This window comes from Lissotriton helveticus, chromosome 2_2, assembly GCF_964261635.1.
Source record: "Lissotriton helveticus chromosome 2_2, aLisHel1.1, whole genome shotgun sequence".
Classification (NCBI taxonomy): domain Eukaryota; kingdom Metazoa; phylum Chordata; class Amphibia; order Caudata; family Salamandridae; genus Lissotriton; species Lissotriton helveticus.
The window spans coordinates 288,474,704-288,497,435 of record NC_136060.1 but is presented as its reverse complement, the minus strand read 5'-3'; the positions used below and the strand labels follow the sequence as shown (position 1 = coordinate 288,497,435).

General features: G+C 47.2%; 1 protein-coding gene across 5 annotated transcripts in view; it reads right to left on the bottom strand.

The window, feature by feature from the left end:
- The window catches only part of LCORL (ligand dependent nuclear receptor corepressor like), a 527,585-nt gene that overhangs the window by 445,007 nt on the left and 59,846 nt on the right, over positions 1-22,732 (bottom strand). For all 5 annotated transcript variants that reach the window (XM_078678413.1, XM_078678419.1, XM_078678416.1 and 2 more), the window contains exon 3: positions 8,693-8,772. In XM_078678413.1, the coding sequence (XP_078534539.1) occupies positions 8,693-8,772 (80 nt within the window). The remainder of the gene's footprint in view (positions 1-8,692; positions 8,773-22,732) is intronic.

The following is a 22,732-nucleotide window of genomic DNA, read 5'->3' as shown; positions in this document are numbered from 1 at the left end:
TTAGAAAATACTAGTATTACTCTCCGAATTGTTGGTTCTCTTGGAGATTCTCTGTCTGCAAACTGAGAGGGATAAAAGTATTCTCTCTTCCTTTGCATGCAGCGAAGGGTAGGTAACGCAGGTTTTTGCCCCCGTTGTAATCCGTCGTGCCTATCTTTTCTCCCCCACTGATTGATTGTTTGCCCGAACATTGTTTGTTCGAGGATTGTTTTTCTCGAGAATTCTCTGTCTACAAACGGGGAAGGGTAAAAAGTATTCTGTACTCCTTTGCAGATAGTGAGGAATAGGTAACGCAGGCTTTTGCCCCCGTTGTAACCCGTCGTGCCTATTTCTTTCTCGCCACTGATTGTTTGATTGAACAAACATTAATTGTTCGATATTGGTTCTCTCTTTGGGTATTCCCTATTTGCGAATACTGTAGAATAGAAATATTCTGTCTAGTCTTCGCGAAGTAGTGAAGGATAGGTAGTGCAGACTTTTGTCCCCGTTGTAACCCGTCATGCCTATCTTTTCCCCATTGGTCAGTAGTTGGTTCAGCCCGGACCGCTTATTAGAGATGAACCATCCAGCCCCATTGGAAGGCACCCCTAATAAGGAATGTTCACTAAACAAGGACTAGTCGCTATAGCTTATAGTAAGTTATGGCATAAATATACGAAAAAGGACCCCGAAAGTCAGTGGCCACTGATAGGTTCCTTTGATGATCATAAAATAAAGGCGCTATAAGCAGCTGTTAGAATAAATAAGGCAACACCCACTATGCTCAATAGTATCGGCATATGGCGCAAAGAAGCAGAGCAACGAAGGAAAAGAGAAGAAACAAAAATAGGGAAAGAATTACGAAAGGCAGCCCACCTGGCAGCGAAGGAACTAGATGAAGAGATAAGGAGAGAGGAAGTTACACAAACGCAAGAATCAGGGTCGACAGGCCAATGCCCTGTTAGGACCCCCTCTACGCTCTACCCAGAGATGCCCTCCAAACAACGGGCAAACGACGAGTTACTGCTAGGTCCTCCGATCATCTACATGCCCCCTCCTTATGCCCCCTGCCAGCCACTGGCACAGCACCTACCAGTCCTGAGTGCGGGCGAGGGTGACCCTAGCGCTAGTGCCCCGGCCCTTACGGCCTTCGCACCGGCCACATTGGTAACAACATCAGATGAACTCGAGACTGGCAAGCAGCCAACAGCCAGACCAAATAGGCTGAGCAAAGACGAGCGGGATGGGATTGATAAGATAGCAGAGACACTGGTAGAACGGAAGGAGAGCGAAGAATATGCGATGGATATGTACAATTCACATGCCGGTAGCCACAGACGGCATTTCATTTTACGGTTCAGCTTCCACACCCTGAACGCATACGAGGATAGGTATCAAACTAAGGGTCCTGCTAAACTGACGGCTCTATATAGAAAGGTCGATGTAGGAGATGGGACTGAGCATGATGTGACGGACCTCTTCATGCAAACGCTTGAGGTCTTCTGCCACCTCACTGAACAGAAACCAGAGGTCAAGATCACAGTCTCTGAAACGGCTGAGCCCCCATTAGAAGTAGCCAACACTATGATGCCTATCAGAGAAGCCGCCCCCTACTGGGTTCCCCCAAGAGGTCAGGGAACAAACGACGATATTAACCACGCAGATGCAAAAGGGAGGGTTGTGTACAACTGGGTTTATCAACCATGGGATCGACAAGATATTTTAACCTTTAGGCAAACCCTGCCCGATTTAAGAAAGAACCCGACAGCATTTTATACCGAACTAAGTACAGCCTTGGGCTCAACCATAATGACTCTAGCGGACATTGATTTGTTTTTTGGGTTATGTCTGCCGGCTGACGTGTGGAAGCGAATCCGGAAGGCCAACCACACAGATCTGTTCGGACATACCTGGAATCAACTCGGTGAACTAGATAGGCAGCGAGAGCCCGGTAAGAAACCTGTAAAAGACATACTGGAACTCCCGGACAAAATAGTGCAGAAGCTAAAGACATTGATCCCAGAGAAAAAGGTAGACTGGTCGATAGTCACGGCTTGCCGTCAGAAACCCCAGGAAGACGTATCAGAATATTTCTCCCGATTTGAGACAGTGTTCTCCAACTACAGTGGCCAAGACATGACCACCGCAACCGGACAACACCTATTCGTGCAAAACTACGTAAAGGGGCTATTACAAGAGGTCTCCCAGAAGTTACAGACAAGCGAGAGTAGTTGGGGGGCCTCCAAACCTGCAGCTATCCTTCAGATGGCTCAGTATTACGAACACCAAAAGAACGAGAACGAGAGGGCGACTGAGAGAAAGAAAAAGGACTTAAAAGAACGAGTGATGATTGCTCAATTACAGGGAGTGCCTAGAGGAAGGGAACAGTATAGGGGAAACTACCAGTCGAATGCCCCTAGAAATCCACCCCCTAGAGACCGCACACCCACACCCGGCGCTCCACGAACAGACCTCGATGAGAACCAGTGTGCGTTTTGCAAAGGATTTGGCCACTGGAAGTCTCAATGCCCGGTCCTCCGAGAAACGATTAAGAATAACGAGACAAGGGACATGGCAAATGGCCCCAGGACAAGAGGGCAGGGACGAGGGCACACCCACGACACCAACAGTAACCGACCTGGCAGACCGAACACATTTGACCGCCCCCGACAGAATCAGTGCCAACAGTCCGGCTGCGACAATGCTCACGACTTTGCATAGGACTGCCAAGGGCGAGGGAGGGATCCAGTCGAGCTCTGTGTTGACCAGCAAGGTCCTTACGTCACCGCTAAGGTCCTGGGTACAAAGTCTCCATTTTTGGTAGACACTGGAGCGACACGTAGTGTATTATCAAAGCGACTGATTCCAAGGGCACCCTTGTCTGGCTCACACATTACATCGATAGGTTTCGATGGAACGCCCTCCACTAATCCCCTGTCTGTACCTATCTCCTTTGACCTAGGAAACAACCCCACGGACACAACATTTCTGCTCTCCTCCCAACTCCCCTGACGCCATTATGGGTATTGAACATTTCCGAGCTACTATTAGGTGTTCCCCAGATGGAGTCCGAGTCATCCTGTACGACAACCCGAGCATGTCCAGATCCTGCCCCGCACGACATATGTACTCTATCACTGATCTTACCTTGCTCGACACCCTACCCCTGTACCTGTGGGCCAGAAACGACTCGGATGTAGGACGAATGATGATCGATCCTGTGCACATAACTGTTCGATCAGACGCCATACTCCCGAAACTCCCACAGTACCGGATATAGCCCGAAGGCGAGAAGGCATTGGTAGCGATTATTCAGTCCCTGGTAGATGCAGGAGTGGTAGAGGAAGTGGTTAGTAATGTTTGCAACAGCCCTATCCTACCCATTGTTAAGAAGCAAGGTGAGGGAGATGAGAAAGCGTACCGCTTCATCATCGACCTGCGAGAAGTCAACAAAGTGGTAGTGCCCGTAGTCTCAGACATCACCACCATTCTGACCCTCATCCCGTCCACTGCCACCACCTTCACAGTTATTGATCTCAAGAATGCATTTTTCTCTATCCCCATCCATCCAGACAGCCGTTATCTCTTCGGCTTCACCTTAAAAAACAGTTCGTACCGATTTTGTAGAGCTCCTCAGGGCTACACTGAAAGTCCCAGCATCTACAGCCAGGCCCTCAAAAGACAGCTGGACGCCGTCCAGCTACCAGATGGAGTGGCGTTGATCCAATATGTCGATGATATCCTTTTGGCGGCCGACACCACTCCACTTGCAATCACGGCCACTATCCAGCTCTTGCACTTTCTTGCAGAGAATGGCCACAAAGTCTCCAAAAAGAAACTGCAGTTCTGTCAACCTCAAGTGACATACCTAGGCCATCTCCTGTCCAAAGAAGGGAGGAAACTTACACCCGACCGAATCCAAACCATCCTAGACACCCCCATCCCAAAAACACAGAAGCAAGTCCGTTCATTGGTGGGCCTTACCTCTTTTTGCCGACAATGGTTACCAAATTTCAGTCTCGTCATAAAACCCCTACTTTCCCTGTTGGCCAAAGATGTTCCCTTCCCACTCCCTTGGACCCCCGTATGCCAAGCGTCCTTTAAGGAGTTGCGAGACGCCCTTTGCTCGGCACCCGTCCTAGGAACGCCAGATTACTCCAAGCCCTTCTCTCTCTTCACTCACGAAAGGGAGGGATGCGCATTGTCTGTTCTAACTCAGCCCATCGGCTCCAAACAACACCCTTGTGCCTACTTCTCTGCCACTCTTGACCCAGTCGCCAGAGCTTTACCTGCCTGCCTTCGAGCAGTAGCCGCCGCTGCTGTCTCTATCCGTCAGAGTGAGGGAATTGTACTTTCAAACTCAGTGTTAGTACCCCACGCAGTTGACACCCTTTTGAACCAGACCAAGACTCAACACCTGACTAGTGCACGACTGACGGGATACGAATTGACTACTTGCACCCCATATCACTCTTAAGAGATGCACGACTTTGAATCCTGCTACACTGTTGCCCTTGCCTGAAAATGACCCCGATGTGCCCCCTATACACGACTGTGTGACCCTCACGGACAAACAGACCAGGAGTAGAATTGACCTCAGAGACATTGCTTTTACAGACCCTGATGGAGAACTATGGGTAGACTGTTCTTGTATCAAACTCCCAGACGGCACCACCTCAGCTGCCTATGCGGTAACGACAGCCCGAACAGTAGTTGAAACAGCCCGTATCACGCAACGATCCGCACAGGCGGCAGAACTAATTGCTCTCACACGAGCATGTATCATAGCAGCAGGAACCACAGCGAACATTTACACGGATAGCCAGTATGCCTTCGGGGTGGTTCATCATTTTGGGCTCTTGTGGAGGGAAAGGGGATTCCTGACGTCCCACGGCACACCCATTCTCCACGGAGATCTAGTCTCCGCCCTAATTGAAGCAGTTCTCCTCCCCGAACGATTAGCAGTGATCAAATGCCAGGCACACAAGAAGGTGACGGACTTAGTTGGACAGGGAAACGCACTGGCCGACATCACTGCCCGAACCACAGCTGAGAATAGGACGACGACACATATGTATGTGACCAGGTCACAAGCAGAAAAATGGACTGACGCTAGGGAAACGATTAGGGACATCCAGTCGGCCAGCACACCTCACGAACTGACTGAGTGGGCACGGGTGGGTTTAAAGGACGACGAAGGCTGCTGGCGGACAAAAGACACAAACAAGTGGTTGCTGCCTGACTCATACTTGATCCCCATACTGACTATGGCACACTCCCCTGCACACATAGGTTCTGCCCCCATGAGTGAACTCATTTCCAAAGTCTGGCACAACAACAAAATCAATATATACATTTATAAATTCTACAACGGCGCATCAGAGAAAATTGATAGTGACATATTAGTGCAGTGATTTGTCGTGCAGTGAAATTGTAAACAGTGAAATATGTACAAGTGAAGGAACAGTTGGGGTTTAAAAAGCGGCCAAAGCAGTATTCAATTGGAAATATTCCTATGTGCCACTACAGTTGGCAATTGCTTGTGGAATATTCCGTGTTGGTCCACAGACTTCTTTAACCGTCGACGTTTCGACCCTAATGACGCCTGATGACGCCCGATTCGTGGGTCACAACAGATCTTCGTCAGGACTGGGGGATTGTGGTTGAATAAGACTGATGTCACCTCTGGGGTGCCCGTCTGTGATATGGGGACAGACCCAGACCTCCACGGGTTCAATGGCAGTGTACTCTGGTTCCAGTGGTCATCCTAGTTCGTAATTCGATGACGCAGACTCTTCATGCGTATGTCTTCTTTCACGATGTACTCGGTCCAACTAGCGTTGCAGCGTCCAGTTTCCTTCTTGCTTGCAGCGCGATGCGTCAGTCATTCAGCTCTCTGCTTGTGAAACCAGTCAGTTCCCTTTGGTTGTTTTGGGTTTGCGTATTCATATTTCGATAAATTGAAAGCAAGTTGATACTGCTGATTAAGAAACCAATGAAATGATACATGAAAACTAGAAGAAATCTTTTGCCCAACAGAACCATTGTTGATATTGTGTCTACTCAATTTTTGGGCACGCTGAATGGTGTTTATTTCTTGAAAAAAATTGCCTATCGCATATCATTTGAAATCATAAAGTAGAAGATTTGGGTGCATGACAAGTGAAACTTTCTGATTTACGATTAAACTGAACTGCTGTAAAGGGCTTTTCTGATAGAAAAGATTGAATTTTTTCTAATGAAAGGATATTCGATCCCTAAAAAGAGGGTAGTTTCACATATATACATTTTCTCCTTTTGTATCATCCTCTTATATTTATTTGCAGTTTTATGTAATGCAAACTCGACCACAAGTATATCAGAGCACTTTATATGATCACCAGTTGCATTTCAGACCGGCACCTTTTTTATTCACGGGGAGTCTAAGTGATTTGCCCGGAATCACCGGATGTTTGAGCCGACACCAAGAGCCAAACCTGCTTCCCTGGCTGCAAAGTTGGCTGCGCTGGCAGTTATGCCACATCCTCTCTGCTTTGCTCAGTCATTCAATGAAGAAACAAACAAGGTCCTCATGTAGTGCGAACTCTTATATCGGAGCTCTTTACATAATCACCAGTTGCATTTCAGACTGGCACCTTCTTTTTTAGTCATGGGGAGTCTAAGCTCATAGCGCGCAGTCAAGGGCAGCGTCTCTGTTGTGCAGAAAATTAACACAAGAAGCACCTTGTATGCCCAGACATCCAGCTGACACACCGACTGCAGTGCAGACGTCAATGGACATTTTATCAGACATGCCAACCCTCCCGATTCAGGCGTGAGACTACCGATTTCAAGGCTAGTCTCTCGCCTCCCGATTTCTGCAAGCAAAACCCCGATTGGTTTCAACTGACAGGGCCTTGTATTTAGTGTGTAACGTGCAAGTGTTCTAGAAGGGGTGAAAACCAACAAAGCGCTATTAACAAGGGAATTGTCTTTAAAAGACCTGTGAAGTACTATGGGGGGAGGGAGGGCTGTGGGTGTGCCTGGGAAGTTGTTTCAGCCCAGGCTGCCACACGGGGGCCGGGGGGCCTGCACTGCCAGGCCAGTGCACAACACTTGCATTACCCTCTCTCTGCCTGCCATTGGGCTCCTCCATGCTTCTGAAAGGTAAGAAAAAAAACGTGCATTTGCGTTTCAAATGTCCAATCCTGCAGCAGCACACTTCCAAAGGCCATATATGTCAGTAACCCAATTCAAGGCCCCATTCTCCAGATTTTTATTTTTAAATCTCCCACTTTGCTCTTCTGAAATGTTGGCATGTATGATTTTATTAGCCTCCTGTTAGTGATGTGTGTGGCGGCCACCACTGCCATTCTGACAAAAAAATGAAAGGGAAATAAAATGAACAGGAGAAGAGCCTTGTGACAAAAAAATAGAAGGGAACGCACGCATGGCACGCAGTCAAGGGCAGCATCCTGCGAGTGGTGTGTGTGGCTCCCACTGCCACTATTGTAAACAATGAAAAAACAAAACGGAAAGTGTGCTGAAAATGACGAGCACTGGCAAGGGACAGAAAAAGTCCAATTTTAATAAACAAGTGAGGGGCTGCTGGTGGTGACTCCTGCAGTTTCAGTAATATACCGGTGCACGTACACACGCATCCACTCGTCACGCGCTTGCTGCTATAGCAAAAGAAACAAGCGTTGCCCGTGCACGGCCAGCCACGAGCGTTAACTGCCCTCCCTCTAATGCGCTGCCCCTGCCCTGAGCCACCCCGGTGTTTCCCCTCCTTCTGGCTGCTTCTTACCTGTTCCCTGCCGGGCCAGACTCTTAGTTTGCCCATCGAACAGCAATTGGCAGGAGTGCGCCTGCGCCGGGTCTGTACTGCGCATGCGCAATGACAGGTTAACTTGGTTTGGCAGGGGATTAGTGGTGCATTTTCTTTGCTCGGGCCATGCCTATTTCCCGGGTACAATAGGCTGCAAATGACAGCGCTCGAGACAGAGGGATATGGGTTTTTGCAAGTGACAGGTGATGCGCAAGGTAAGATCGGCACTCTGTGTGCTCGTGGGGGAAGGGGGGGGCGGCGTGTGGGTGCTCGTGTGTCAGTGTGTGCCCGCAAGGGGGGGGGCGGCGTGTGTGTGTGCTCGTGTGTCTGCCCGCAAGGGGGGAGGGGGGCGGCGTGTGTGTGCTCGTGTGTCTGTGTGCCTGCGTGTGTGTCTATGTGCGTGTGACGGGGATCAGCCTGCCGGAATCGGAGCGCGCGTTTATGCACGCGACCTGATCAGATTCCGGCAGGCTGCGAGTGACAGTCTCTTGTCTCCCCTTGAAAGCTAAACTGATCACAATAGGGCTCCACAGCGACAATCGCTTCGTGATTGCGTCGCAGTGCGAGCCCTAAAGAAACAAGTCCTACAAAAACAAGCAGCATAATGCCTTTTTTACAGACGTTTTCAGCCACTAAAAGCTCATTGCAGAGGCACAATTTTACTTAAAGCTGCCGAATGTCTTACCATGAGGGATGAGTTTAATTTGCCGAATCCACAGCACATTAAATTCAATCATTTTGAAAGCAAAAAGGCGAAAAACAGAATATTAAAGGAGTTTAATAATTTATGGCGGTACATTTGAAGCTCACACTTCCCACCATCTATTTTTATATTCCAAGTTACTTCTCTGAAAACTAATACATACTTTCACGAAAAAAAAAAAAGGCATCTTCAAGGATACTTACACTGACAGTTTCCTTCTGTAAGCAACAAAATGAACATCTGTCATCCATACACCAGTCAGTCAACTCGTCTGGTTCACAGTCTAAAAGAAAAAAAAGAAGGTTATTAAGTTCAACAGGCAAACATTTGCACAACATTGTCAGATATGGTACCTGGACCAGTTCTCAAAAACTAAACCTCTCAATTCTTGGAATTTGAATACCGGATCTATGCATCTAAGAGTTAATTATGTAAGTTTGCACTTTTTTGTCCATTGTAAGTTATTATCTTATTACTTTGGGTCATTTTTCTTGTCCAATACTGATAACCCATCTTCCAAGTCGTTGGTGAACTCTGCTGGGATTAGGAGGTGGTGCTGGAAAGAACTGTTAGACTTTAGGAATGCCATGGGGACGCTTAGAGATACAGAAAAAACGGTTGTACGCTTTGAGGATAGGTTAGGACATGCAGGTCCTTTCCAGCAAGGGATGGAAGTAGCACGTTTCACAGGTAACAAATCAGCAATGCAATGAAATTAGTAAATGTCAGAATGAAGAGGTGCCCTAACAAATGGCAAACACATTCAGTGAAGCACTTAAATAGATCATGAAAGAGCATAACCTATAAATTGTTGCACAGTGCAAGAAGAGGAAATTATAATTATTTTCGGTCAGCAAAAACTTGAATTGTTCAAGGGGAGAAGACGTGATGCTAAGGCACAAAATTGTAAATATTTTTCCTGCTTGCAATTATGCAAAAGGACCATCACTGGTTTCATAGGTGGGACAGAGTTTCAGCAACATCTACATTCTGTAAAAACAGTAGGGAGCAACACAGTTACATAGACTGGAAAGAAGATAAAGTGGAAGTATGACATTCTGCAAAACCAAAACTGACAAGCTGCATCTCTGGCTCGGAGGAAGGCACTGAGAATCTTAGTTAAATTCAGATATTTTCTCACACCTCATGCCATCAATCTAAACTAAAAAATGAGGCAGAGAACAATTGACAAGACGTGAAACTTGTGCGTCACCTTAATTCCTTCAGGCGGAATAGATCACAAAAAACAATGGTGATTTGTGGTAAATTAACTATTCTAAGACAAGGAGGAGTACATGATGTAAAGAAAAGAATATTGCCAGCATGAAAGAAAAGATCACTTTTAATCCATGGCATCTCACAGAAGACAACAGGCAACTGATATTCTCCAGAGGACAGGGGTGTGGAAATCCTATAGCCCGACACCCAGGACATATTGTTTGGGGTCAAGGGCAGCAAGTGTTCATGTGTAGTTTGTCCTTGGGACAAGTAGGCTCAACCCCCTGCAGCGCAACCCCTTTGGCTACCAGTTTGCATTACCACAGTATGGATCAGGGAAGGGCACTGTATGCAGTAAAGGTTATATTTTTGTCCATAAGTTAATGCTGTTCAAACTTGTATTGATGGTTCATTAATTGAAAGCCTTTATTATTAGGGTGAGCGCTATAAGTAAATGTTGTATCCTCCGACTGCACTATTGACAGTGGCTCCAGTATAAAAATGTGTACACACGTTTTCAAAGTTTAGCAATATGAGGCTATGTATAATGCTCCCAGAATGCTCCGATTTGATGCAAATATTTGCAGAAGCTTGAAAAGCAAGATTGACTATTCTTTGCTTTCAAAATAAAATGTTCATAAAAAAGGAAAGCAGGAAAAAAACATTTAGCTAACTAGTGTAAAATTTCAGATACCCTTTCTTTGCAGCATCATTTAGTAACATGTGTTGATGCATGCTAGTATTTCCCAAAAATATTCATAATGGAAAAGTCAGTGTAACCAGTTTCAATAAAATTATGGAAAACAAAAAAAAAATTGACAAAGCCAGTAGGTCTGAAATTGGTGGTCAGCTTTTTAGTTTAGTCAATGTGTGACATATTTTGGCATGGTTTTTGTAAAACTTTATTGGTGTGGAAGCTGTCGGTGCCTCACCATTATAACATACATAGGCAAAAGCAAAAAAATGTTTTGGGCTCAAAAAGCACACAATGTCATAGTAGTTAGTGGCACTGTATAAAACGACTGGGTGCCAATATGCTCCCTGTGAAAGTGCAGAATGCTGTCACTCAGAGGGGAGAGAGGGGAGATCTGCAGAAACGTGCCAAAATAAGGGGATTGCAAGTATTCAAACACTACTATGATAGGAAGGAGAGGATATATCCGAGCTCTTAAATAATGATTACTGCCATAATTTGTCGCCGCACTACATGACAAAGGGACAAGTGGATTTTGTTACAAGACAAGTAGATTTATGAAGCAACCTGCCCCATGGACAAGTAGATATTTCATTACATTCCAATACCCCCTGAGAGGACTATGCTAATCTGAAAGAAACAAGTTAGTTTTAGATTCCTTTACTTATAATTACCCCCTGTTGTCAGACTGGATCTGGAAAGTTTGTCAGCAGTACCTCTGTGCGTCAGAAGGGGGCACTGGTCGGCTTCACGTTAATCGTTGGCGTGGTGTCACCGAGATGACATTGCGGCAGCTACGTAGACACCGCCCTCGTGAGCGGACGTCAGTGCTCTTTTTCTGTGGCAGCCAGCGCAGATCCGGGAAGAGCGGTACTTCCAGTCACTTTGACAGATTTTTTTCTCTACTTCTGTGGACTTCTTTTTTTGAGTCCATCAACTCCTGGTGCACGAGGGATGCCCAGCTTCAAGGCATGTGGTTCCTGTAACTGACTGATGTTGGTGACTGATTCCGCACTGTGTGTGAATCTTTTGCCTGGAGTGCGACCACGACCCCCAGAGATCAGAGGCCTCTGGTCTTCGCCAGAGTCAGAGCTCCACATCAACCTTCTGGAGCTCCAGGCGATCCATCTTGCACTCAAGGCATTCCTTCACTCTGTTCAGGGAAGATTAGTGTAGGTGTTCACTGACACCACCGCCATGTGGTACTGCAACAAACAGGGCAGGGTGGGGTTGTGGACCCTATTGCCTCTGGACATTTCTGGAACATTAGGGCATATCCCTGGTGGTTCAACACCTGGCAGGTTCACTGAACGCCAGGGCAGACTCTCAGGCGCAGGTGCATGATGGAACACGAATGGAGTCTTCACTTGGATGTGGTGCAAGGTCTCTTTGGACAGTGGGGGGGGGTCAGGCACGACCGGGCCCAAGTCATTCTTGTGGCTCCGGATTGGGCACGAAGAATCTGGTATCCTGAGCTGCTCAACATGGCTATCGATGCTCCGACCAGTTTGCCTCTTCGAGAGGATCTGTCGCAGCATCCTGAACCGAACTGGTCCAGCCTCCACCTCCTTGCGTGGAGATGGAGCAGCGGGAGTGGACGTCATTTGACTTGCCTCCTGAAGTCTGCGATGTAATTCTGGCAGCCAGGCGTCCATCCACTAAGACGGTATACGCCTGCCGGTGGAACAAATTTGTGGCACGGTGCACAGCAAAGGCTGTGGATCCCCGCTCTGTCCCTCTGAGGTTCTGTTCCTCCTTTCTTTGGCCCAGAAGGGCTCTGCTCTGGGTACTATCAAGGGCTATCTCTCGACCATCTCTGCCTACCTTTGTCTTCCAGATCAGACTTCGCTTTTTAAGTCCCCAGTTGTAAATAGTTTCTTGAAAGGCATAACATCTTTCCTCCTATTCCCTTAGTTATGCCTCAGTGGGACTTTAATCTGGTTTTAACTTATCTGATGTGCGCTCCCTTTGAGCCGCTTCACAACTGTCCTTTGATACTTAACTCTTAAAACTGCATTCTGGTGGCTCTGCCAGATGAGTGAATGAGCTCCAGGCGCTTTCTTCTAGGCTTCCTTTTCTGTCTGTGCATCCGGACAAAATTGGCCGCCGAACTCCTCCATCCCTCTTGTCCAAGGAAGTCAGTGCCTTTCACATCGGGCAGACCATCACTTTGCCCACCTTCTTTCCGCCTCATTCGGAAGAGGAAGAGAGGCTCCACCGTCTAGACCCAAAATGGGCGCTTTCCTTTTATCTGGATCACACCAAACAGTTAGTGTGGATGACCAGCTCTTTGTTGGGTACGTAGGTACCAAGAAAGGTCGGGCTGTACACAAGCGGACTATCTACTGATTGGTCATCTTGTGTATCAAAACATGCTATTCTCTTGCCTCCAGTGAGGCTGAACGCCCACTCCACCGGGGCAACTACTGCTCTGGGACAAGGCATTCCTCTGAATGACATCGGTCAGGCGGCTATGTGGGCATCGTTACACGTTCACCAAGCACTAATGCCTGGACAGTCCAGTCCAGAGAGACTGCTTCTTTGGCCATTTTGTTCTCTAGGATTTTCTGGTGTGAACTTGGCTCACAGACCCACCTCCGGGGTTGGTATTGCCTGGGTATCCATTCTAAGGTAAGGAATCTATAACAAACGTGTTTTTCAGATGAAAGTTACTTACTGTCAGTAACGATATATCTGTAAGACAAGAGTTAGTTATAGATTCCTTACCGCCCCACCCATCCTCCCCGTTCTGCGAACTGATTTCTAGTGTTAAGGTTATCCTTTCAGGGCCCTAGTTTTGTTCACAAGTGGTCAGTGTCTTAAATGGCTCTGAGTTTCTGGTGCAGAAAGTAGTGTATAGAACGGATGTCAGCGCGCGATGGCTTCATCTAAGTAGCTGCCACAACGTCATCCCGGCAACACGACGCCAATGACTAACGCGGAGCCAACATATGCCACCTTCCGACGCGCAGAGGTACTGCTGTCGAAAAAACTTTACGGATCCAGTCTGACACCTAGGGGTAATTCTAAGGTAAGTAATCTACAACTAACTAATGTTTCTTACAGATATATCGTTACCGAAGGTAAGTAACTTGTTCCTTTTGTCCAAGAGTGCAGACCGTGGACAGCCAGGCAGCAGAGACCCAAAGATTCTCCCAGCTCTTAAAGAATGGAGAGGCAGCCCTCAATCTTCTAGCTTGAGAATGTGCCACAAGTAAAGAGTTCTTACAAACTCAACTGTGCCAAAAGTAGAAGAAACATGCAGCTATATTAAACAGCTCATGAGAAGAAAAAAAAGCTTTCGTAAAGTAAATGCTGTTACAGAGAAGGATACGACGTTTTTACGGGTGGCGGCTTTCAATATACCAGATGCGACAAACAAAACAAGTTACTTACCATAGTTAAAATCTTTTCTGGTAGGGACTAACTGCAGGTTCCTCACCTTGAAATTTTCCAGCAGGTGTCTGACTGGATCTGGTGAGCTTAAAGCTCTTCTCACACGGACAGGTGGCAGCATGGGGCACTGCATCAGTTCAGTCGCTTACGGATGTAACTTCAGGGCCACTATAAGGCCACCACCTCCGCGCACAGACATATTTCCTTCTGATCTCAGTCTGCACGTGTGGTCACAAGAAGCACTCGAAGTCAACATATGGTCAGTGGAGGAAACCATGCTCTCCCCAGAAGTTAGATTTAGGGCAGGCCTCTTTACTGTGGCCCAAGCACAGACAAATATGCTGCCAGTGAGAAGGATATTTTATGCTGCCTTTTCGCAAGCGTACGATTTGTCTGAAAGATATTTCTCTGGGAAGAGCTAAGAAACTTGGTCATGAATACTTAACTTGTCAATTTAATTTCAGTACCACACCCCCTCAGCTTACATTCAATATGACAAATAAAGATAACTGTTCAGGAGATTTCAAACACTGGAGCAAATCAAGAATGCTTGAAAGTACCAGTACTAATAGACATGCATGTCAACCTCCTGGAGCTATTGCGACAAAATAGTACATTCTCAAAATGAATGGCATCCAAATTAAAGTACTACTGAATGCTCATGAGTAATTTCTATTGGCAAAACGTGGGAACACCTTGCAGCTGTTAATAGATAATATGGCAATATTTTGCAAGAACTACGAAAAAAAGAAAAAAAGAAATCCAAGACTGGGCCTGGACCCATAAACACTATAAACTGCAGGCAAAACGTCCTATATTGGAGGGGGTCCCAATATAAAAAAAAATTTTTAAAACAAAAAAAAAAAAAAAAAAAAAAGGCATATCTAATATCCAGGAATCACAACATATGACAAATGTGAGGGGGCCCCAACACCGTTCAAGATGAAATAAAGTGGAGAAACTGGTGAACAAATATTGGATAACAGCCCTCTGAAATGTCACCCAAAACCTTGAGCTGAACAGTTTGTTGACCTTCGGACTCTGAGCACTTTACACTGCTAACTAGTGTTAAAGTGCATGCACTTTTCCCCCACACGACGATATTGGTGTGTACTGGTCTGTGGGTCCTGGTGAGGGTCACCTGGTTTGTTCTAGGGCTTACCTGGTTGCTCCAGACATGCCCTGACTCTCCGTTGCTTGGAGTCCCCTGGACCTTGCTGGTCCACTCCATAACCTGTTTCCTCTGAATGCGTATGTTGCATTTGCCATGGCTGGTTGGGTGCTCCCACCAGACATCAACCCCTCGGCACTCGAAATCCTTTGTGGGACAGCTCACCTCCGGATTCTGATCGTCCGACGTCTCCTGGTCCCCGTAGCTGCAGAGTCAAGCGACCATTCCTCGCACCCTGAAGCACCAGACATCAGTGGGCATTAGACTACCGAGCCCCATGTCACCTGAAGTAACCCAGACTGTCCCCTCTGCTTTCCGGTTCCTCTCATCTTGAATCCAGGCTTGGATTCCACTGGACACTTCGCCTTCCTGGCAGCAGTACTTCTTAGCAGCTCTCCAATGAAACCGACAAAGGTTTCCAACACCACTTGAACCCTATGCACCCGGCTCCTCAGTGATCGATAACAAGGTACCTCGGTACTCACTGGTGGGTTGGCCTTAGAACCTCCTATGTTCCAAAGGGTTTGCTCGAAGTCCTTGCAGAAGTGTCCTTAAAACTTTAAATTTGCAACCGAGACTTTCCCATAGAGTTGTACGGAGCACGCAGTTGAGTTTCCTCACTGCACCGGTCCTCCGTGTCACTCCTCTGGGTGGTTCCTTGGGGTCCCAGCAATTCTGTGTGCTCTAGGCAGTGTCTCTAATCAAGTCATTGCTGTTTAACCACTTGGTTAGTATATGGTCCGGTCTGCCCGTGGAGGCCCCTGTGGATTGTGCTACTTATGAATGTTCTATTGATTCAGTATTGTGTGCTTTGTGCCCTAGTCTCACAGAGACTAGTAGAGTGTTATACTAATACACACATTATTTAAACACTGTGGTTCTCCTTTCGTTTAGTCATTTAGGAGGTGATATTCTGGTAAAACAAGCTGCTTTACAATCCTTTCAAGATTAGGCCTGAAGGTTGCTCTCCATAGGTACCACTAGGATAGCTTTCAATAAGGTTAACTTTGACCTCATGCATCATAAGGGTCGTGTGGACTGGTTCAAGGTGCCCACTTTAATTAGTGGACAGCATATACCAAGTCACCTTCCACACGGAGCACTCCCCACATTTATTTTTTTCCTTTTCCTGCCAAAGCATTGGGAAAACCTATTGGGAAAACCTATTGGGATGGCTTTCATATGAAACATTTATGCGCTGATTTCACTGTACTAGCCCCGGCCCAAGACCCTGTGTCATGGTATAGTCCCTTGCAATGTCATATGACTTTTGGACCAACCTCTCCGCCAGTTATTGTCGGAGTTGGAAGAGTTAATTATACAAGTTTCCAAAGAACAAGTTACTTACCGTCGGTAACGCTTTTTCTGGTGGATACAATATCTGCCTGTGGATCCCTCACCTTATGAATAGCCCCTGTGCCAGCGTTCTGCGGACATTTTTCCTAGCTCTCCACGCCGACGAAATAGTCACAATGCCATGGCTCCGCACGTGGTTCCGCATGACGTCACTGGAGCCATAAGAGAACCACGTCGTCGTGATGACATCAGTTCCACCCATTTTTTCCATGCCACCGAGGTAAACGGGTGGACAGAGCATAGAGACAATGCATACACTGTATTCACACGATTACTCAGTGTCAAGTGAAAAAGGAAAGCAAACATTTCCTACAAACCTACACAAAGGCAGATAGAGGCAACACAAAACAACAATATGAGACAACATATTAACCAATACCTCTTTTAAGGTATAAAAGGGTGGACAACGGGGATGGGGGTGGGTCAGTGAGGAATCCACAGGCAGATACTGTATCCACCAGAAAATGCGTTACCGGAGGTAACTAACTTGTTCTTCGGATGGATACATCTGCCTATGGATTCCTCACCTTATGAATAGAATCCCACAGCAGTCCCTATCTCAGAGTAGGGCATCCACCCTTCTATACCAAAAGTATTGCAAAACAGAGGACGCAAAATGGCCATCTCTTCTCACTTCGGAATCCAAGCAGGAATGCTTCGCAAAAGTGTGAAGGGAGGCCCAATTTGCGGCCTTACAGATGTCCAACACAGGAACACCTCTGGACGAGGCAGAAGTAGACTATTTAGCCCTGGTAAAATGAGCTTGAATGCCTTCAAGAGGCTCCTTACCAGCCAGTGTTGCAAATCTTGATTCACAAGATAATCAACCTTGATAAAGTGTGCATGTGCACCACCTTGCCCTTCATACGACTAATCACTCTCTTAGGGTCCAGACGGTGAAGCCGCTCCTCCTCCTTGGAAGGGTGAGTGGGAGGATGAAAAGTAAGAAAGGTAATGGACTGCCCTAGATGGAAGGGAGTTACCACCTTAGGCAGAAAAGCAGCCCTGGTCCTGAGGGCCATCCTTTCAGCAGGTATGGTCAGAAAAGGAGGCTTTGAAATCAAAGCCTCAAGCTCACTCACCCTCCTTGCCGAGGTGACCGCCACGAGGAAGACAGTTTTAAATGTCAGCAGTTTCAATGCACAACTATACATAGGGTCAAAAGTAGAACCCATTAAAAAAAATTAACACTAGATTCAATTCCCACTGAGGCATAATAAAAGGCGTGGGCGGAAACATGTTAGAAAGCCCCTTAATGAACCTTAAACATATTGGAGATTTAAAAAGAGACGGGTGATCAAGTAAACAAAGAAATGCCGATAAAGCCGACAAATATTTCACAGTGGCCACAGCACATCCCTGCTTGGCTAAATATAACGAAAAACAAGGTACATCAGAAAGATGAGCTTTTAAGGGATCAATATACTTCTCTCTACACCAATTAACACATTTAGACCACCTATAGGAATAGTCAGACTTGGTGGAGTGTTGCCTGGCCGATAATATAACACCCACCACGTCAGGTGGGAGAGCTCAATAATTCAGGTTGCCCCGTTCAATCTCCAGGCATGAAGGTGCAGGATGTGGAGATGGTGTGGGATCTGCCCCTCCGACTGCAAGAGGAGGTCTGCCCTGAGAGGGAGACTGAGTGGAGGGTGCGACGAAAGGTGAAGAGGTCTGCGTACCACACCCTTCTTGGCCAATCCGGGGCGATCAATATAACTTGGGCCCGGGCTTGGCGAAGCTTCCTCAGAACCAGAGGAATGATGGGTAAGGAAGGAAAAGCATAAAGGAGTTGTGAGCTCCAACTCAACTGAAACACGTCCCACAACGCTCCCTGCCTCGGAAACTGGAGACTGCAGAATGACAGGCAGTGCGCGTTCGAGAGCGTCAAACAGGTCCACCTGAGGACTTCCCGACATCTGGAAGACGTGTCTAACTACCTCCGGATGAAGCCTTCACTCGTGGTCGGCAGAAAACTGTTGACTGTCCGCACGCACGTTGATCACTCCGGGCAGATTTGCCATCAAGTAAATCTGATGGTCCTGAGCCCAGGACCAGAGTCGCAACCCTTCTCTGCAAAGATGGTACGACCCTACTCCTCCCCGCTTGTTGACGTACCACATAGCGGCAGTGATGTCTGTCAGAACTTAAACCGACTGACCGCGAATGGAAGGGAGAAAGGCCTTCAGCACCAAAAGTATCATCCACAATTCCAGAAGATGTGTCTCCGGAGGAGAGATAGCTTCACATCAAAGACCCTGGATATCCAGATCCCCCAGATGAGCACCCCACCGTAGGGTAGAAGCATCCGATATCACTGTGGCCACCAATGGAGGAAGGTGGAAGGGCTTTCCCTGAGACAGATTGCCCTCCACGCTCCGAGACAGATCTGCTGCAGCTTCTCATACGATCCTGACTGACTCCGAGATCTCAGTTGTGCTGATACCACTGCCTGCAAAGGCACAAATGCCCTTATGTGCCAGCGTACATGGTTGACCAACAGAATGCAGGAAGCAAACAGACTGAGCAGGCGAAGGACCTTCAGAACTGGAACAACCGCTCCATTGTAAAACAAGGGAATCATTTCCTGAATATTGAGAATACTTTGCGGAGGCGGGTAAGCTCGACACAGTGGTATCCAGTACTGCCCCTATAAGCAGGTTGTGCTGTGAGGGCACTAGGTGAGACTTGGGTAAATTTATTGAAAAACTCAATTTGTTCAACAGGTGAGTTACCTGCAGAGGATGACGCACCATCTCTGGCGACTGCCTTCAGAAGCCTGTCATCCAGGTAGGGGAAACCCGGAATCCCGACCTCCTAAATTGGGCAGCCACCACTGCCATCACCTTGGTGAAGACTCGAGGTGCAGTAGTAAGACCAAACGGAAGAACTGCAAACTGGTAGTGTTGTGACCCAACTGTAAAATCTGAGATACTTCCTGTGCGACTTCAGGATTGGGATGTGAAAATACACATCCTGCAAGTCGATGGACACCAGCCAGTCCTCTTGCTGCAGCACTTGAAGAACCTGCCCTAGGGTGAGCGTCTTGAATCACTCCTGGTAGAGAAACAGATTCAAAAGTCTGATGTCCAGGATAGGACGCAACCGGCCATTCTTCTTGGGAATCAGAAAATACCGGGAGTGGCATCCCTGACCCCTTTCCTGCTCCAGAACCACCTCTATTGCACCCTTTTGTAACAGTGCAAAAACCTCCTTCTGAAGGAGAAGTAAATGATCCTGTGCCGAACCCTTGGCAAGGAGGATAAGGAGGGGGACATTCCCTGAAGGGAAGGGCGTGCCCATTTTCGACCAGATCTAAAACCCAAAAGTCCAAAGTGATCAATTTCCACTCCTGTAGAAAATGGGTAAGCAGACCTCCCACAGGACCTGCATGATTCAGGATGGCAGATCTAGTGCTGCTTCCCAGCATTACGGGAGGAGGGATGGAGGAAGGAAGGCAGCTGATGTCCGGTTCCACGTAGATTACCTCTGCCTTTACCTCTATAGGATTTATACAAGGGGTTTTGTTGCAGCCGAGGCTGATTGTAACTTCTAGTATATAACCGTAACACCTCGCTTGAGATTCCAGACCCAAAGACTTTGCAGTAGCCTTACTGTCCTTAAACCTTTGCAGGGCACAATCCGCTTTTTCTCCAAAATGTTTAGCCCCATGAAAAGGCAGATCAAGAAGAGCAGCCTGAACATCGGGAGAGAAACCAGAAGATCTCAGCCACGCATGTCTTGTTGCAATGGATGAACACATCACCCTGGCAACAAAATCTGCGGTATCCAGACCAGACTGGATGACTTGACAAGCTGCAGCCTGAAAGTTCGCCAACAGCTAACTCAGAATTCCCCTGTCTTCCTCAGACAACTTCGGAAGAAGCGGTTTGGCAGAATCCATAAGGGCATGGATACATCTAACCAAGAGACAAGTGGTGTTGGTAGATTTCAGTGCCATGCTAGCTGAAGAAAAGACCTTCGCAGACTGTTCAAGCTTCTTGGGAATCCCTGTCAGCTGGAGCCTGCGGAAAAGCCCCTGTAGACTGCTTTGAAGAAGCCTGCACCACAAAGCTCTCAGGAGAGGGGCGAGATGAAAGGAACACTGGATCCCCAGGAGCAGGTCTATATCTTCTGGACACTGATCTTGAAACCGCAGGAGCAGATAAAGATTTGCACCACACATCGAGGATTGGCTCAGTCAGTGCATCAATACATGGTAAAAGTGGTTCAACCCCGAGGATGGAGAATGAAGCACCTTTGTGAGCAGATTAGGCTTATACTCATCCATAGGGAGCTGCAAATCCAAATGTTCTGCACCCTTTCTAATACCAGAATGATAGGGAGCAACCTCCTACGAGGGGGAAGCCTTCTGAGAAGCAAAGTCCCACTCTAGAGCAGTGTCAAGTCCACTTGCCTCACACAAGTCCTCAAACACATCTTCTGGTTCATACACTTCACCTTCCTCCCTCTCTTCAAACTGGTACTTACTGCTCCTCCCACAGCAACCTCTGCGCCTCTCTCCTTGAGCGCATCTTCGGTTGCGGCATCAGCGGCACCACACTCCGCATTGGAGGATCCACTGTAGTAGCCAGCGCCGATCGAATCCGAGAAGCTTCACAGGATGGAGCCGGGGACTGCCCATACAGCATAGACATCCTCGGAGCCGGAAAATGCCAGGACAGCATTGCTGGCATGAAAGACACAAAGGGGGCCTGTGGATACTGGTGAGGCACACCCAAATTAAATGCCAAAGGACCCATGGGACGTGAAGGTGCACCAGAGGGTAAGAGGCCCTGGTGAACAAGACATACATCGCATTCAGAAAATGCGATGGATCCGATCCTGGCGTCGGAAACTGAGGGAATTGAGGCACCTCTGGAGTTGGAGCCGCTAGAGCCACAGGTGGAGCTGCAGGAACCTCAGCATCAGTCGGATTAGATACACTCTCTGGAGTCGGTGAAAATCTTGGCGTCGATGACTGCTCCGGAGTCCCCTTTTATGATGGAGAATGAACCAGTCACCTGAGAGAGAAGGAGAGACAAAGTCCTTTTCTCGACGTCCAGTGCCGAGAAGCACGCCTCTTCTTATATCTTCTCTTAGAGTCGTGTAAAGTCGATGACCTGGACTTAGACCTTTTTCGACCCCTTTTTATCTTTTACTGACTGGCCATATACAGCGTGGCCTCCAGTTCCTTCAAGTTCATCTTTCTGCAGGAAGAACAGCCCTTGAAGTCATGGTCAGACGACAAACACAAGAGTCTTTGAGCGTGTCCGTGATCGACATGACCTCCGCATTCTTTACGGGGCTTAAAGCCAGACTTCCTCAGGGAAGACATACCAAAAGAGAAACATACAATCGAAATAAAGATTCGAGTCGAAAGTATGGAGAGTCCCAGAAAAAACTCATCAGCGCGGAAAAAAGGGAACTGATGTCATCACGCCAATGTGTTCCTCTTATGGCTCCAGTGACGTCATGCGGAGCCGCGTGTGGAGCCATGGCATTGTGACAACCTAGTCGGTGTGGAGAGCTAGGAAAAATTTCCGTGGAATGCTGGCGCAGGGGATATTCATAAGGTGAGGAATTCACAGGCAGATGTGTCCATCAGAAAGGTAGATTACGAGGTTACAGTCTCTCCAGTTAGGAGAATACTTCCAGGTCAAGGCCAGAGGAGGTATTGGTCTGGGGCAATTTGCAAACTCAAGACACAGATAAGCAAACAGTGAGAATGGCACAGTGAAAGCAGAGAAGCGGAGTCAGACAGCATTTTTCAAAGGAACCCAAGAATGAGATACTCTTCCTTATACACAGCCGCAGATGTAAAGAAACCTAAAACAGCTGCTCTGAGGAATGCACCTACAGTATCATGGACGTCATGCGGAGCAGATTCTGATGGAAGAGTTAAGCATTTGCGATGCAATAGGTCTCGCATTTAGGCGAGTTTGAGCTATTGACATAGCAAATAATAATGCCTTTTATTTGTTTTTTAAAACATCAAAAAAAAGGCTGTAATTTACAATGCCAATAGCTGACACTCGTAACTGTGAGACCGATTGCATTGCAAATGCTTGTTATATCTGACACCAGAAACCAGGTGCCAGATTACGTAAACCACCACAATGGATAGAACTTGAAATTAAGTTCTATATTGTAAGGTTGTGTCATGTTGCTCCGTTTGTGTTGTGGATGGTTATGTTGTTTTTGCAAAAGTTAATGTTGGCTCTAGAGAGTAGTTCAAAAGTTCATTTTTGATTCTGAAAAACAACACTGCTGGCTTCATGATAAATTGGAGCAAATTTGCAGATCCTAACTGAATGTTGTAGGTGCTTAGAAGAACATGGGGTAGATCATGTTCCGAGCAGTTACTTTGATACTATTCCCAACTTCATCTTCAGATCGCATCAT